The sequence below is a fragment of the Equus przewalskii genome, chromosome 22, assembly GCF_037783145.1.
Source record: "Equus przewalskii isolate Varuska chromosome 22, EquPr2, whole genome shotgun sequence".
Lineage (NCBI taxonomy): Eukaryota > Metazoa > Chordata > Mammalia > Perissodactyla > Equidae > Equus > Equus przewalskii.
Genome location: NC_091852.1, coordinates 1,989,368 through 2,006,740, shown reverse-complemented (window position 1 = coordinate 2,006,740; position 17,373 = coordinate 1,989,368). Strand labels below are relative to the sequence as shown.

Sequence of the window (17,373 nt, the reverse complement as noted above, 5' to 3'; positions counted from 1 at the left end):
AACGGATGGACTATATATGGTTATCTAGATCTAGATATATTTCTGGACTCTATTCTGTTCCACTGATTTATGTCTTGTTGCCAAGACCTCACTGCCTTAATTACTCTAGCTCAAAGTCTGGAAATCAGGTAGTGTGAGTCCTCTGATTGTTTTTTTTTTTTTTTTTGCTTTTGTTTTTCAAAATTGTTCCGGCTATTGCAGGTCCTTTGCATTTCAACATAAGTTTTAGAATCAGCTTGTTAATTTCCGCTTTGAAAAGTCTGCTGGGATTTTGACTGGGATCAACAGATCAATTTGGGGAGAAGAGGCATCTTAATAATTACGAATATGGTTTCCCTCTTCACATATTTAAGTTTTCCTTAGTTTTGTTCAGCAATGTTGCACAGTTTTCAGTGTGGAGGCCTTATACACCTTTTGTTAAATTCACTCCTAAGTATTTTATATGTGACTGTGGATTTGTTTATTTCTCTTTTTACTTCTATCAGTTTTTGCTTCATGTATTTTGCAACTCTGTTGCACATATCCATTTATAATTGGTATTTCTCTTGGTGACCTGGCCATTTTGCCATTATGGAATGTCCCTCTATCTCTGGTCAAACTCCTTGTCTTTTTTTTTTTTTGAGGAAGATTAGCCCTGAGCTATCTACTGCCGGTCCTCCTCTTTTTGCTGAAGAAGACTGGCCCTGAGCTAACATCCATGCCCATCTTTCTCTACTTTATACATGGGACGCCTACCACAGCATGGCTTTTGCCAAGCGGTGCCACACCCGGCACCCGGGATCCCAACTGGCGAACCCCGGGTGCCGAGAAGCGGAACGTGCGCAGTTAACCACTGTGCCACTGGGCTGGCCCCAAACTCCTTGTCTCGAAGTCTATTCCATGTGCTGCTAGTAGAGCCACACCAGCTTTCTGGTGCTGATTATTTGCATAGCATATCTCTTTCCCTCCTTGCACTTTAATTGATCTGTGTCTTTATCATTAGAATAGGTCTCTTGAAAACAGCATATAGGTGGGTCTTGTTTTTTTATCTAGTCTGACATTTTTGCCTTTTTACTAGTATATTTGGTTAATTTTCATTATTAATGTACTTGTGGCACGTTTGGATTTAGGTCTATCTTTTGACATTCGTTTCCTTTTGTCCCGTCTATTTTCCGTTCCTCTGACAGCCCACAGCTCTGTCTCCTGACACCTCAAGTCAATCAGATTGTGCCTGGAGTACGGCCAGCCCAGCCTTCACTCAACCTCCCTGACCCTCACACGAGAGCCCCCGGGGGAAAGTTAGGAGACCCAATGTGGTCTCCTTTTTCAAGGCGGGAACCCCCTCCAGGTACTATCGCTTTGCCGGTTGCTCTACAGCACCTTCAAATAGTTTTAAAAAGTATCTTGCTCAGAGTGTACAATTCTCACCCGCGGGAGACTGAGTCTAGTGCGTTATCATGCTCTGCCCCTAGAACCTGAACTCATGTGCTGTTTGTACCGAGCCATTATGCAAGTTCCGAAAAAGTGGCTTGTCATGACAACCTTAAGTTTTTTTGCCTACTAGTTTGACTGGCACATTGATGCAGCTGCAGTGTGCTCTCCAAATAAAACAAGGGTGAGAGGAAGGCTAAAAAGAGGATGAGCAGCACTGAAGATAAACATTTCTGACAACGGGAAAGAATGTGGATAAATGGGATTTCTCATAAACTGCTGGGGGAATGTAAATTGGCACAAACACGTATGAAAACAATTTGGCAGTAACTACAGAAGCTAAGCCTTTGCATGCCTAATAACCACCCTAAGCATATATCCTAGAATGTTTAGAGCAACACTGTTTCTAAAAGAAAACAAAATCTGGAAAAAGCCCCAGTGCTCACCCCCGGAAAATGGCTACACTGTGGCACACTTTCCCAACAGAGCAACAGCCCGCGAAGCTACATACAACACAGCAAAATCTTGGTAACATGCTGAGCGGAAAAGCAAGGCTCAAAGACTGCAGACAGTATGCTCCTCTTGTTTGCTGTTTGTTTTATAAAGTGCAAAAACAAGCACAAGTAAAGAAAACATGGTTTAGGAAATCACGTATATATACAATCAAGGTATTTTCAGAAAAAGCAAAGGAATGATAAACATAAATTCAAGACAGTGGTTCCCTCGGGGGAGAAAGGCAGGGCTGTAGGACAGAGGAGGACCACGTGGATACAAGTAAGTTCATTTTATTAAGAATAAATATATGAATGAATGAATGAAATAGAAAAGAAGGTCATGCCTCGACCAAATAGGACACAGGGCATCGTACATCAAGGATTATGATTAATCTAAACATGGGCCCTCGGTAAGGCAGGGGATCAGTGAGGAGAGCGGCCATCAGTTAGAAAGGCAGGCCATCAGTAACAGCCTGAGAAGAGAAACAGCACACGTGTCTAGGAAGGCACTGCGAGGGAAGAGGCTATCGCTCTCATATTCTGAGCCCAAGGTGAGGGGCGATGAGTTTGTTTCTTTTTGGATCCCTGCCCTGCCTTCCACCAGGACCCAGCGTATGCCCCCCACACCACCAGACACACGTAGCCTGGGCAGGGTGCTATTCCAAAGTGAAAGCGACTGCAGCTCCAGTGCAAATCCATAGTGCCAAGGCCAACACGGCGACTCAGGAGCACGGCAGACAGGAAAACCGGACTCAAACTAACACTACAGAGCAACACTTCTTTCACCAGCGTCCTCCACCCCAACCTAGGCGTGTTCCAGGAGTCAAAGGGAGAGGTTTTCTAGATGCTGGCTCCTAATTGGGAATATAAAGAATGTACAGGGAGGATAAAAGATATTTATAATTACATCTCAAAATAAGTATAAGGGCCAGCCATTGCCTCTCAGCAGAGCTCTCCTTCCAAATTCCAGGCTGGGTACCATTGATAACTCTGTTTGTCTACAGTCTAGCTAACTTCCCTAGGGAAAGAGAGGGTGGGAAAAAATACATCATAAATATTTATCATTGCCTTAAAAGCAGAAGCATCTGCTCAAACCTGTGGGGTTTCTTTGGCGTAGGGGTATGGGATTAGTAGAGCTGAGCATCACAACGCTGCTCTCCTGAGTCCAATTCTGGAAAGCATCACAAGGGACCACAGGGTACCTCACAGGAAGCTGCAGTGGACCCGGGCACTAGACCAGGAAAAGCACCACAGAAACGGTAGGCCTGTGGCCATTAGCAGTAAAGGCCCATCAAACACCCGAAGGCGAAAGCTCTCTGGTAGAAAAGGTCCCCGTGGCACATGGCGCGCCTGCCAATGGGATCCCGCAGCGTGAGTCTTCCCGCAGGCCCCAGGCCTGGCTTCCTGCTTACTGACTGTGTCCAGTGGACACCTCTTGGTCACTGCCATTCCCAGCTCCTCCTCTACAGTTATTCAAATCTTTCCTTGTCACTCTCACTATCTCCTTTCTCTCCAGGAATCTGACTCACATTGGGGTCTCTGATAGGAAAGGAAACTCTAATAATTAAGAATGTCCAGTATTGCTTTGTAAGGAGCGGCATTTCGTTCTTAGCACACGCCACAAAGACTCCAGAAGACCTATCACTGGCTTAGGAGCAACAGAGTCTGGCTCAACAGACAGGATACAACACAGGCCTGGAAAATTCATCCTCCATGTCACGCTGGCATGACAGAGTTCTCTGATACAACAGTGGGTACCAGGGCACAGGGCCGGCAAGAACTATTTTCAATTAAAATGGTTTTACCTTTGCTGAGGCATTCATTTGGAAACTTTCTTCATGAGCAAAACAGTCTATCAAAATCACGGAAAATAAAGTGCTCCTTTCTGGTGATTAGCCAAAGACTCTTAAAAGTCTTTTTTCCTTTGGGAAATGAATAATATATGCAACATAACAGACCTGCTTGTTTTCTTTTTCCAGAGCTTCTAAGAAACACCGTGTAAACACTTGAATGGTGGCCAGGATTTCTGGGGCTCCATCAGTTTCCAGGAGTGCGTACCTGAGCAATGCAAAGTCAGATCACAACACATTTAATGATTAATCTGCAAACACGTGAACCTGAAGTGTGAAAGGGAAGAGTGGAAACCTTCTTTTTGTGCCACAAGCTTCAGCAGTACCTCGACTCATCAGACTTCAGTCCTTGTGTGAAAACACGAGAAATTGGTCACTCGTTTTCTAAATATTTTCTAAAATTGCCATGTGCAGAGTACCCTTTCTTGGTTTTTAAATTATTAAGCACTGTGTATCCCTTCCACACAGGCCTGAATGCTCTTTACAAATATTTGCACACCGTATGCTCAGATATGCAACACCAACAGACCTTTTGCTTTTTTAAACAGAAAGAGAGCTGCCCAAGGGCATAAAATGGCTCAGTCAAAGCGGGGGAAGAACATGCGTGGACCTGGTTTGGTTTCCATGCATTTTCATACAACTAACTTTTCTTTATGTTTAAACAAAAAAATCACCTCAAATTTTGCTAAGCTTAAACTAAAAGCAGCAGCCTGACTTCCTTCTATGCTCATTTAGTTTAAAGTTAGTATGTTTCAAGACCAAGCCAAGTGCTAGGTTATTTGCTGTTGTAAAAATTCCTCTCCCCAGCGTCTGCTGTCTGCCTAGGGGCCTCTCCTCTGAGTGTGAGGAGGCTGGGGGTGGACGGGGGGGCACCCCGGCCGAACCAGCACCCGGGAAGGAGGCTGGAAACATTCCCCGAGTGACGAGCTCCCCAAGAGGGTCCAGTCTCCACTAAGTCCAGCCATAACCCGTCCTGGTGTCCACTGGTCTTCTTTTCTCTCACCACCTGTAAATCCAACACATTTCCCAAGGAGTACTCACATTTACAAAATAAAAATTAATGTGTTGTAAGATAACACAACATAGTTGATTGTGCCTTTCAGAAGAGCTAAGAACAGATTTATTTATTTATTTTTCTGAGTCTTCCTTAGCTTTAAAATCCTTTAAAAAGATTGGTCAGCCCTCATGTGGTGAAGGGAGTACACTGCTACCCTATATTTTGAGCTGAGAAAAATCCTACATGAATATTTAATGATTTAATATCTAGTCCAACTCTGTTTTTCTACCATTATTATTAGAATTTTAGAAGGTTAAAAAAAGAAGCTATCTTAATTCTTAGGCATTGGCTTTTAAATATATACCGACATTTATATTTTACCAAAAAGCTTAGAGGGGTAAGATAGAATCACAAGCTAATTTCTTCATGGTACAGCCAGAGACTACGACAGAATTTTTTCCTCATATTTGTAAACTGAGCATTTTTAGATGAATTACTAGCAGAAACAGCACAACGTTTACCTGAATGTTTCGTCAACAATTCTGAATATGGCAGGGTGGCAGGCGGCTTCAGGCTGTGAAGGAGGAGATCATGAGAAATTAAAATATCAGAAGCATTTCACCAACAGCGACTTGCCGCTATCAGGCAAATGAGTTGTCCAGAAGTGCTGGTGTCTAGAAAACAGGCATATTCCTTTGGGTTAGAAAAAAGAGTCACCAGTGCGTGGGAGAAGCCAAGTGCCCAAGCCCGAGCGCCCGAGCCCAAGCGGTCCTCGTGGGGCAGGGCTCACAGACAAGCTTTACTTCCTCTCCACACTCCTGTGTGTTCCACAGTTTCTAAAACAAGCCCATCGGATCCAGAAAAAAGAGTTAATAAGTATCATGGAAAATTAAAAATACACCTTCAACCAGCACCCTGCAGTGAAGACGCAGGGTCTGCCTGTGTGGCTAGTCTTCCGTCATGTGCCCGTGAGCCTGAGCTCCTCACACGGCCCAGAATGGCGTGCAGCTCAGCTCTGGGCCACTCTCTTTTCACTCTTGCGCACTGGGTAACGAGTACGTAATAGCTTAGAGTCATTGTTGAGGAAAGCAGTGACGACTACGTGCTGGACTCAACACCAGGTCTTAGTGCACTACAAAGTCAGAGCTCAAGTTATTTAGGATAAAAAGAAGGTTGATGAAAAGAATAAAGACACCATCATCGTGAACAAAGAAAGTGATCTAATTTATCCTGAGAAAGTTTCTTTTTTGACAGTTTTTGATGGTTTCAATCTGCAGAAGCAGATCTCCGGCAGCCTGGGTGGGGCTTCCGAGGGCCTGATCCAGGCTCCCCATCTTCTGGCCAGAGTGCGACCCATGAGACAAAGCCCGACGAAAATGCCATTTACACTCTAAAACAGGCATTTTATGGTAGTATCCAAATGTGAATGGAATAGGCTCTGTGGAGAATTTTTCTAGTCATATTGCACCTAATATGACTAGCTTTGGGAAACACTTTTTCATAGCACCCTCAATAAGAAAAAAGAAAAAAGGATATGCTTTGCCTCTCAAGTTTTCTGGACCACACTGAAGAACGGGACCCCTCCCGACAGACTTTCTTCTCCTCTCTTGTTTGTGCCAGCACTTCGAGTAGCAACACTGAGCGTGTGCCACCTAGCGTTCAGACGCTGCCACTACAGAAGGCTGTGGCGAGAGCACAGCCACCTGTTAAAATGGTAGCATGACTTCCTTTTAACTGTGAAGAGGGAGCTGTGTGATGTGCAAGTCACAAACCTCTACTCTTTAAGCAGAGTAATCCACGCTCCCTAATCCTTCAGTGGTGTGCAGTTTTACCTAAAAGAAACCAACGAAAAATCCTCACTGATAGATTCGTTACGCACTCAGGAGAGCAATTTGGCAGAACTGCAGTTCAACAGAAGAGAGGCAGGTTACGTCTAGGTTTCGATCTCAGGCAAGTCAGTTAATCTCCCTACTTCTCAGCCTCATTGTAAATAATAGCAGTTATTAAGAGCTCACTGGATATATGCCCAGAAAATACCATAAAACTTTCTACATATTTATAATGGAAAAATCAAATGAGAAGCGAAAAGCAAACTGCATATCTTGAAGAAGTGTAATTCATCAAATTTGCCAGAACAGTTTTTCAAAGTTTCATACATAGTCTCTTGAATAAGAGTAGTTAAGGCCAAACAACACTGCCACACGCCCATGGGCAGACACACAGACCATGAAAATGTACAATAGGAAGCCAAAATTGAAAACGGTAAAACAAAACCATTCATTCTGTTCTAAATGGCCTAACTACCCCAGAGCCACTCTATAAATTTGATACTGTTAGAAAATCATTCAATACTAATTATGGCGATTTCCGAATGCCAAAGAAAAGGATGATCCAATGTGTAGAATAGGGCTACCATGAACATCAAGGGGGGAGTGAGAAAGTCTCACTCAACTTGTTGAAAGAGGACTAGAGCTGGACAGATTTTTCTTTCACACAGTATTTTCCAGCAAAACAGCTCAACCTGCTGTTTTCGACGTCTCAGCCCTGGGTGCAGCCTGCTCGTGCTCTCCACGTCAACGAGCTCTCCTCTGACCGCCTGCTGCCCAAGTGCTTGAGACCTTTGGTTGCTCCCAGCCTGCTTTCACAATGGTTTTAGCTTTAGAACAGGTAAGATGCCAGGAGCTAGGGAACCCTTCTGAGACAGCAACAGCAGATTTGGGTTTTAAGCTGGTCTCCTGTGCCCCCCCCAGAGCTGTGAACAGCTTTCTCACCCGCAGCCCTTACTGATGGTTTTAAAATGAGCCTCTTCACACTTCCTGAGCACATAATTTCAGGGTCAGTGCGTCCCCTCGTCCCCTCGTGAAGCCTGGAGCGCTCACAGGCCAGGCATGTGTCCCAGTGACGTTGAATCACAAAGGCAAACTGAAGCTGCTTTTCTTATCAAGGGAATGTTGCCGATAGAATTAAAGTCTTAATTACGCTTCTTTGGAAGCCATAAATTTCCCCCCTAAAGAAGAGGCAAACATTTAACCCCTCCGTGTCCTGTTTTATCTGTAAAATAGGACCCTCCAGTAACATAGCACAGGCCACTCTGCCAGCAGAGCTCCAGGCCCAGCTCTGATGCCCCACAATCTGGGCAATTATCTTTTCAGTAAAAATGAGGAAAAGAAAAGGAAATCTCTCTTGGGTTCCATCTGTTTGTCTGTTTTTCTCCATCCTACCAAAATCTGTTCCTTCTCAAGCTCTCCTCTTCTCCATCTGGCCATGTACAGATTATTTCAAGTCTAGGGAAACCATACCATCAGGAGACCATAACATGAGTTCCGCCCTTCTTCCCCCCTGTCACGCTGCCCCAGTCCTTTCACTGAATGTCGGAGGATGAACGGAGACGATGATGGAGAGCTCCAGACTCTGGCCTCCTTTTCTCATGGCCCAGATTGTTCTGTTGGGTGTGCATCTCCTGCCCTTATCCCATGGCTACCCAGGACTGTACTGTTGATCTCCTCTCTGCCAAGAACAGCTCATTCCCATCCTTCAAGAAAATAAGAGAAGACAAAGTCAACACAGAAGAAATGCACAGTGGCCGTGTCCTCCAGGCCTGCGTTATGGGGAGAGGCCAGCTTGTCACTCTGTACCATGAATGGTACAGCACTGATGCTGGCTCTCTGCCCTGATGTCTAATCTGTTATTTTCATCTGGATTCATCAATGATTACAAGCCACTTGCCACTTGAAAGAAGCCTGAGAACAGGGAAGAACAGAATTCTGAGCAAGAAATTTTTCCTTTTTTTTTTTAAATCATTTTCTGATTCTCTGTGTGTGTGAGAATATAAGGAAAGGCAGAGAAAGAGAGAAAATATAAACTAGAAAGGGAAATTATACTGTGATTTGAGGTAATTCACAGACAAAAGTGAATGCTTCACAAAAAATAAAAAGGCAGTGAAGAAACAGAAAAAAAATTCTCAAGTCTTTTTCATTTATCAACCTTCATAGTAATATATTTTCTCCTAAAAAATAAAGAGGGGGAGTGCAGCCGAGAGATAAGAAGCTGAAGTTCAGTAAGCCTGGAACAGATTCTCCGTCATAGTCTATTTTGATGTGGCTCAAATACTTGACTGAGGAGCAGTCGTTCTTCTTTAAAGGAGGGGCTGCGGGCGGCCTTCCCGGCAGGTCGCCCAGCCTGCGTGCAGCCCCTTCCAGACCGCTGTGCCCTCGACAGGTGCCAGCCCTGCGCCAACATATGTCTATAAATTGCAGGGCGACTATATTCGTTTAAAAAACCTTTCTTTTTAGAAAAAGGATTCTTCATAAGATAGATTTCAACAGTAAACTCCTTTACTGAGTTCAAAACCAATTTGTTTTTTTTAAAAATCTACTTATATAAAAATCCTTCATATTTATCATGCAAAATAAGGCACTTTCATAAATATGTATTTTTTATTATGCCATTTTCTTCTTGTCTACTTTCTAAATACTAGACATAAGACTGTAAACATCCCTTTTACATTTTAGAATCTATTTTGTTTCAAAACATTCAAATTTCTTTCAACCAATTTGAGCTGGGAAAAATCATTCTTTTTAATCTTTACCAGACGTTGTTTATACCACAAGCAATTTTTTTCAGCCCTCCATAACGCAATTATTGTTTAGCTAGTGATAAATCTGTCATTTCTCGGCTTTAAAAATAAAAAGAACAACTTCGGCGCCCAACGGAGCGGCGCGTTTCAAGCTTGCCGCGCTCGAGCGGGCAGCGGCGCGGCGCGCGGGCCGGGGGCGCCCGGGGTGGCGGCGCGGGCGGCGGCTCCTCTCCGCGGGCTGCCGCCCCTCGCTCGGCCTCAGAGCGCCGTGAGCCCAGGCGCCGGGGCCCCGCTGCTGTTTGCCTTTTTCTCTCTCCCCTCTCTCCGCCCGGTTGCGAAGCGGGGCACGCACAACGGGGAAAAGAGAGCCGGGCCTCCCCTCCCGGACATGCGGGGGCATCTGGCGCCCCCCCGAGGCCGGCGCGGGGAAGTGCAGCTGCCGACCGAGAAGTGGCTCTCCGCAGGGGCGCTTTTACCCCACCGCTGTTACCTGCTTCAGCTTTGTTCAATTACATGCATCACATTTAAGGGTTCACAAGAGAAATGCTTAAAAGGCTGGTAATGAAAACGAGGAAAAGAAAAGCCTAGAACATCAGTAAGAAGTTATTCAGGCACAGAAACCTGGCATCATCCAGGACTTGGAGTTAATTCTTAGGATAGTCTTTACTAAATGGGCATTGTGTTTGGAATTCTGCGTAAAGGATGTTTCTCTTCCTTTTGAAGGGGCTGCGGCTGACTCTCGTGCGGAGGAAGGAGAGGACCCAAACCATCCCACCTCCGGAGGCCACGGAGGACGCTGAGGCACCTGCCTGGCGCTCATTCTTACGCTCTCATCAGATCAAGAATAATTTTCCCCCCAGCTTTACTGAGGTTCACTTCACAAGATAAAGAATTACTTTTAACTGAGCAATGAAAACTTTCAGTAGGAGAGAGTGTTTTCAGTACGAGGAGTGTTTTCTGATTTAAAATCAGAATAAACAAAACCCCAGACCAACCGGGCCTCCCTTCTCCTTCTCCCTGCTCTTGCCCTGCTCCCTCCCTGCTCCCTGCTTCCCCCTGCTCCCTCCCTGCTCCTTGCTCCCCCCGGCTCCCTGCTCCCTCCCTGCTCCCTCCCTGCTGCTTGCCCCCCTCGCTGTCCCCCCCCCCCCCCGTTTCCTCCCTGCTCCTTGCTCCCCACTGTTCCCTGCTCTCCTCCAGTCCCCTCCCTACTCCCTCCCTGCTCTCTGCTCCCCCCTCCCTACTCTGTCCCTACTCCCTCCCTGCTGCCCCCCTTCTCCCCACTCTCTTGTGGGCAAATCTGTCTGCGAAGGCCAGGGAGCAGCCCCTCTGGGCTCAGCTTGAGGGGCCGGCAGTGTGAGGGCTCAGCCGATTCAGGAGCAAGTGGAGGGCATGGGAACCAGGGTCTGACTGGCCCTGGCATGCTGCAGGGCCACCAGGCACAGCGCCACCCTGCCCCCAGCCAGCACTTTTCATTCAAATGCAGAATGTAAACAATAGCTTTCTGGGCTCCACAAACACAACTGTAACTGGAAAACACAACATCCCTCTGATTCGGGGCCAGCCTTGGGAAACCAAACAGTGCCAAGAAAGCTGCATAATTAGCAAGTGGCTTTCACTGCTTTTGGTGACATCAGTTTCTAAGGTCAGGTCTGAAGCTATGGACTACAGTCTTTCAGTGCCTGCTCTGTCAAGGGAAACACAAGACCATCTGCTTTTGAAAAGTGTCAGCCTGCACAGTACATGACAAACTGGGGTTAATACTGCAATTTATTTTGGAGCCAGCAAATGCAGCAGGTGGTCATGTACTTGGGGGGACAGTCCAGCCCATGGAGCCAGAGCAAGTCTCAAAAGTAAACAGGTTTTACAAACTTATTTTTATTTTAGAAGTCAGAAACATACATATGCATCTAGAACTCAAGTGCTGTTGGACTAGCACCTTATTATTCACGGCCCTGATGGAAAGGACCAGGCCTCTGGTCCCCGAGAGGCCGAGGAACACTTGGGGAGACCACTTTACTTTGTACAACCTCTACCACACTTTTATCTTTTGTTTTTGTAACATTTTGGTAACTATAGAATTTCCAGGGCTAATTCTGGATAGTCCCAAGAGACGGAAACATAATTAACAGTGCTCCATATAAAATACACGTTACGTGGACCATCACACTTTAATTACTCTCAGAATACAACTCTAACGTAATAGGCATCAAGTTTCTTCTGGAGGAAAGCACAGCAGTCCCATGCTATCTGAGTCTTCAAGATCTCTCTGATACTTCTGCATGGTCCTGTCACTGCCCCAAGATACTTGCTGAGATAAATGAGTCAGATGATGCAATTAGGAAGCAGGTCTTCAGGTTACCCTTCTAATCGCTCGGTCACTCACAGGCCTATTCCAGCCTGCTTGGTTTTCTGACACTGCAGGCCCAGGATGCCTAAAGAGAACAGCCCACGCCAATCACAGACTTCCAGCTCCGTATTGTAATTACCTCCTCAAACCATAAGGCACGGAGAGGTCATATCCTGCCAATGCCACAATAAATTAAGCCAAATAACACCCTCTGGAATCCCCCTTTAACCATAATGGAGGCTCCAAATCGCTACGCACATGATCCTGATAAATGCTTTTGTAAATCAACTGACTTCGAAGCGGTTTGACGGAGCGAGATTAAACTATAAACTGGAGACTGGAGGTTAGACACTGCAACGTTTAACAGGAACGCCTGCTCCCTCTCTCATCCACGGCCCCGTCCTGTGCTTAGTGAAGTGCTGCTCAGGCCTCAGGGCTGCAGGTTAGGAAGGACGTAGAGAAGGTTCAAAGAACAAGCACAAGGTTGCAGAATGAAACCACGTTAGAAAGGCTGACGGAACTCAAATTTTCCTACAGGGAGAAGACAAAATTTAATCAGGACCTTGAAAGCAAAGAAATAGCTCAGCAACTATATTTTGCCACTGAAAAAGGACCAGAGAAAATTAAATTACAGCATGTACATTTAAGTTAGAAATAAAGAGATTTACCTGATAATAAATGTAATACTTGGAATGGGCTAGCAGGGAGCTTCTAAAAGCCTTTGTTTATTTTAAGTTTTATTGCAAATATTTTTATATAAGGTGTATTCTTATTTCTTGCCTTAATAATATGAAACTTCTGAATGATGAGGTCAAGTAGTAATTTTCCTAAAAAATCTCTCTTTGGGCTCTTTCATTCTTTATGCCTATCTTCCTTCCTTCCTTTCTTTTTTCCTATCAAACACTGTAAACTTCCAAAGAGCTAGGTCCCCCTCGCACACAGGTGAAAGCAGCATGGCTAGTGGCGCCTGCAGTGCTGCCCAGGCACCCGGGAAGCCCCGGAGCGGAAGGCAGAGGGACCCAGGAAGCGAGGGGAAGGCAGGCATGGCCAGGCCAATCACACGGTGAGCTGGCGCAGAATGTGTGGGACCTATAAAGAGAAATGGGATATGGGAAGAAGCCAATTGATTAAGTTATGATTCCCTTGCAAGTGTGCAAAGTGAAAGAGGAAGAAAGAAAACAGGAAGTTTCAACTGAATTAAATAAACAGAAGGTGCCTGGGAGGTGGGGGCTGTGTAAACTCGGCCAGCCTCGGAGCGCTCCATGCACAGAGCTTCACCCCGCAGCTCTCAGCCCAGGGGGGAAGGTGAACACTCTCCTGCCCAGCTTCCTAGCCACCGACTTAAGGTCTGACCGTTCACCATTTCCCTCTGAACTAATTTTCTCCATCTGTACAAGAGGAGGAAAATCTCTGCGCCGTTATCTCTCCCAGGTTACGAAAGCTAATGAGAAAACAAGTTCGAGTCCACTGAGGTCCCTGCAGGACAGATGCCCCGGGAGCACGGCACCTGCAGTTTCCAAATTGTTTCTTCCAGGGTGCACTGGTCACTATTCTTGTTCTTATAAAGCGCATATAAATCCCCAAGCTGCCTCCTACAGAGGGAAAACGCCCCGACTGGTCAGGTTCTGAGACCGCCGGTGAGCCCAGCCCGCCTGCCGTGGGATGCGAACGTGGGGCCCTTGACTCCCCAGGACTGAGAAGTCCCCAGTATGAGGGGAGACAAGGGAGGGAGCCTCTGCACAGAGGGAGGGTTCAAGGCTGGCAGGCTTACACCAAAAGAGAACTTACAGAATTCTTACTTGTTTTTGTTGTTTTAACCATATTTCTGGGGTTTTGTCTTGAGTGTTTTATTTTTCCTGTAGTGAAGAGCTAAAAATTTATTTTTTGAATATTTTTCTTTGTTAATTTACTCCTCCTCTTGTTTATAAGATCTTCATTTTTTAAAACTTACTTTTCATCTGAAAATAAATACTGTTTTAAAAAAGTGTGCCCTAATATCAATTTTGGTGAATAAGCAGTATAAAGTGCAACAGTAAGAAGATCTCGAATCTCCCTGTTTTCAATTCATGCTCCAAGTACGCGGAAAAGCCCCTACATGAGGTATTTTTAAACTAAAATGTAGATACATGATCATTTTAAAAGGCGCCAACTGCTCTCGTTTACACTTTCCCCTGCCTTGACTGAAAGAGATGCCCAGCATCCTCCGTGAGGACGTTCCTCCTCACCAAAGCCCAGCGCGTACCAGCGAGGAATCTCTCACGAAGCGTTCGATCCTCAGAAAATTTCTCTCACTGGAGATTAGCTTTTCGAAAAGGTGCAGCATTGCTTTTTCAAGGCTGGGAAGGTGCCGAAGCCAGAGGCAGACTACCGCGGACGTGGGGAGAGAAATCTTCTTCCTTTCAGTAAGAAAGAAACAAAATTTTAAATAGAAATGGGTTACTAAAGAAAGAAGATTGAGAGTTCAAAATGCAATAACAAATCCAATTTGTGAATCTTCCTCATCGTCACAGCAGCACTTAATATTTACAGTATCAGTGAATATCTACCAAGTATTCATTTGCAAAATAATGTGAATATGCTTCCGCTTCAACTCAAGAAACTAGAGAAATGCTCAAAGAAATGCTTTCAAAAAGGATATATATATAGTGTTAGAAGAAAGAGAGTGATAAAAAAATCTGATGGAAAAGGTCTTGAGATATTCAGGTAAATGCAGTCCCTAATTTAAGAAATAAGTATGTTTGAAAGTGCATCATAATGGTTAACATGTGGAGTCAGACCTGGGTCTGAGTCCTAGAGCCACCACTACTAACTATATGACCTTGGGAAAGCTACTTAACCTCTAAATCTCAGTTTACTCATCTGTAAAATGGGCCTATCTTCCTCATAGTGTTGCCAGAAGAATCAAATGCAATGACAACACATTGCACAGTGATTGATACCCAGCAAATGTTCAATAACTGAATTGTAAATCTGTTGCTTGAAAGTTACAATACGGTTTCCTTTAGTAACAATTTCATGAATGGTGGTTATGGCTTGGTTGGTCCATAGCTGATCCACAGCATGACGCTCTATAGACCCCAACCATTTTGTGTACTATGTTTCTAGAAGAAAATGTATTTGGAGGTTCCTCCTGTGTCAGGTCAGTGAATCAGCGGAATGTACTTCCCCTCCTGGGAGGGAGGACGAGGGAGACATCTATCTAAACGGAGCTGCTGGTGGTGGCCCTGGCACAGCAGCAGGGCTGTCCCCACAGGGCCTTCCTGGGAACACTGGGCCTATTCTGGCCTGGCGGCACTTTCTTCTTTGGTCTTTCTTCTTTCAGCCATGCTTGTCCAGGGCCTCTTGCCCTTTCACCTGCACCATCACACACAGCAGAGCACTTTCTAGGTTCTGCCAAAGACGTTTACTCCATTAAATAAGAAAACCAAAAGCTGGGGTCACAGAGGTCCCCCATTACCCAACAGCCCCTTCAATGTCTTTCCCTTCACCATCACTTCTGGGCCATTTCTCTGCAGGAGCTGGCGTGAAGCCCAGGGAATGGGTACGGGGGCAAGAAATGAACAGGCGGTAGACACAGGGCAGCAATTTCTACTGGTTCCTGTTTTTCTTTTCCTTCAGTGTAACTCCTGTAGACCTTGTCCTGGATTAACTCTAGGGCAAGACTGGAAGAAGCTGAAGAGCTGGAGAGACTGTCACAGGAGCGGGCAGAGGGGCAGGAGAAAGGGTAGAAGAGATGGCCCTCTTCCCACTCTCTTTCTGGTCTCACATTCTCACCTTGAACTTCAGCTTTTCCGGGGAGTCTTGCAGGGTCCCTTCCCCCTCCCTCTCTACACATGACAAAGAAGAACTGCCACGGTGTCCCCAACCCTGCATCACCTGGCACATTTTGGGTCCACACTCTAGGTGTCCTCTAGTGTGGCATCGGTGCTTTGGACTGCCATTGCCATGCGTTGGTGTTAGTGCCATTAAGTGGATTCCGACTCCTAGGGACCCTGTGTCCGACAGAGCAGAACCCTGCCTGGTCTTTTTGTACCACCCTCTCATCTTCCAGAGCTGGATCAGACAATGCTCTGCTGCTATTCATAGGGTTTTCATGCCCAATATTTTTGGAGGTATGTGGCCAGTTCTTCTTCCTAGTCTGTTTTAGTCTGGAAGCTCTGCTGAAAGCTGTCCACCATGGGTGACCCTGCTGGTATTTGCAACACCGATGGCAGAGCTTTCAGCATCGCAACATGCAGTCGCCACAGGGTGACAACTGACAGATGGGTGGTGTGGTTCCCTGACTGGGAAACGAACCCAGGCCATGGTGGTGAGACAGCTGAGTCTTAAACCAGACCAGCAGGTCCCCTGCAACCTCCCCTATTATACTCAATGGCAAGGAGCTGGTGATCATTCATTCAAGGAAGATAACTTGAGCACTTCCTGTGTGGTACTCAAGGTGCCAGGTACAGGCCAAACAATTGGGAACAAAACAGACCTAGTCTGTACCCTTAGCAGTCCAGGGCCCATCAGGAGGTATACAAACGTACACCAAATTGTGATGAAGGCAATGAAGAAGAAAGACAGTCTGGGGTGAGAGAGAATAACAGAAGGGGCTCAACTGAGATTGGGTGCTCAGGGACGGCCTCTCCTGCTGAGTTGGGATTAGCTAGGTGAAGAGTAGCAGGAAGAACGTTCTAGCAGAGGTAACAGCAGCCATGATGGCCCTGAAATAAAGAGAAAAGCCCTAGAGAGAAAGGCAAGGTAGCTTGTGATGAGGCTTAGGGGTACCACAGGAAGGTAAGATTTGGGATTCTATTCTATGATTATTTTGGCCAGACGGGTTTCAAGCAGAGGAGTGCTAGGATCCCACTGACAGTTCAAAGATCACTGGGACTACTGAGTACAGGGACTAGAGTAGGAGGGAAGTGCAGGCAGAACAGAAGTGCAGGGGGAGCTGGTGCTGGCCGGACCCGGGTGGCAGTGGAGAAGGAGTGAAGAGCACCTGAAATCTATTTTAGTAGTACTGTCAAGAGAAACTGGCAACGAATTTCATGAGAGGTGGTGAAGGTGAGGCAGGAATCAAGGTTGTCCCAAGTTTCTTGAGCAATGAGGTAGACGGACATACCATTTACTCAGACGGAAAGAAAGGAAGATAAGATTTGTGAAGGATTTACTAAGAGCTCAGTTTGGAGTATGTGAATTTAGAATGGCTGAGGCACAAACAGAGATATAAGGTAGGTCCTGGAATATCCAAGTTGAAAGTTTCAGGGACTGGTCTGGGCTGAAGATACACATTAGGGAGCTGTCAGTTGGTGTGGAACAGCACGAGAATGGAGGAGGACCCCAAGGGAGAGAGGTCTGAGTCGGGGGAGAAGAGGTCCTAGGTCTGTGTCCTGAGGAGTGCCACACAGGCAGAGAACGTGTCACCAAGGAAGAGACGGCAGTAACCAACACTGCTGAGACTGAGGACACAGGGATGGAACCACGAGTGCTGCGTTGGGGAGGCCCTTCGTGACCTCCCTAGGAATACTGTTTCGATGGTATGATGGAAGACAAAAGCAGAATCAGTGAGGAGAGGAGGGGGAAGCGCGGCCGGGACTGAAGACAGGCCTTCCGAGGGCCAGCCGTGAGGGGAGCAACACCAGGAGGCTGTGTGGGGGTGTTCTTGCTTGTGGAAGGTGGTATTTTAGGACAGCAAGGCTGACAGCAGATAGGCC

The 17,373-nt window shown here is 46.1% G+C and overlaps 2 protein-coding genes across 16 annotated transcripts in view; one reads left to right on the top strand and one right to left on the bottom strand.

Moving 5' to 3' along the window:
• The window catches only part of AOPEP (aminopeptidase O (putative)), a 376,610-nt gene extending 366,289 nt beyond the window's left edge, over positions 1–10,321 (top strand). The window contains exons 16-17 of one of the 5 annotated variants that reach the window (XR_011531426.1): positions 1,167–1,327; positions 10,051–10,321. Coding sequence is in view for 2 of the 5 variants with exons in the window: in XM_070589922.1 (XP_070446023.1) it covers positions 10,051–10,215 (165 nt within the window). In the remaining 3 variants the exon portion in view is untranslated. Of the gene's footprint in view, positions 1–1,166; positions 1,328–3,883; positions 4,840–10,050 lie in introns of those variants that run through there. The other 4 variants (XR_011531425.1, XR_011531428.1, XM_070589922.1 and 1 more) reach the window with 4 other exon arrangements.
• Positions 1–17,373, bottom strand: part of FANCC (FA complementation group C) — a 244,063-nt gene that overhangs the window by 19,983 nt on the left and 206,707 nt on the right. For all 11 annotated transcript variants that reach the window (XM_070589942.1, XM_070589952.1, XM_070589943.1 and 8 more), the window contains 3 exons: positions 13,917–14,070; positions 5,273–5,325; positions 3,863–3,962 (listed from right to left, as the gene is read on the bottom strand). In XM_070589942.1, coding sequence (XP_070446043.1) covers positions 3,863–3,962; positions 5,273–5,325; positions 13,917–14,070 — 307 coding nt within the window. The remainder of the gene's footprint in view (positions 1–3,862; positions 3,963–5,272; positions 5,326–13,916; positions 14,071–17,373) is intronic.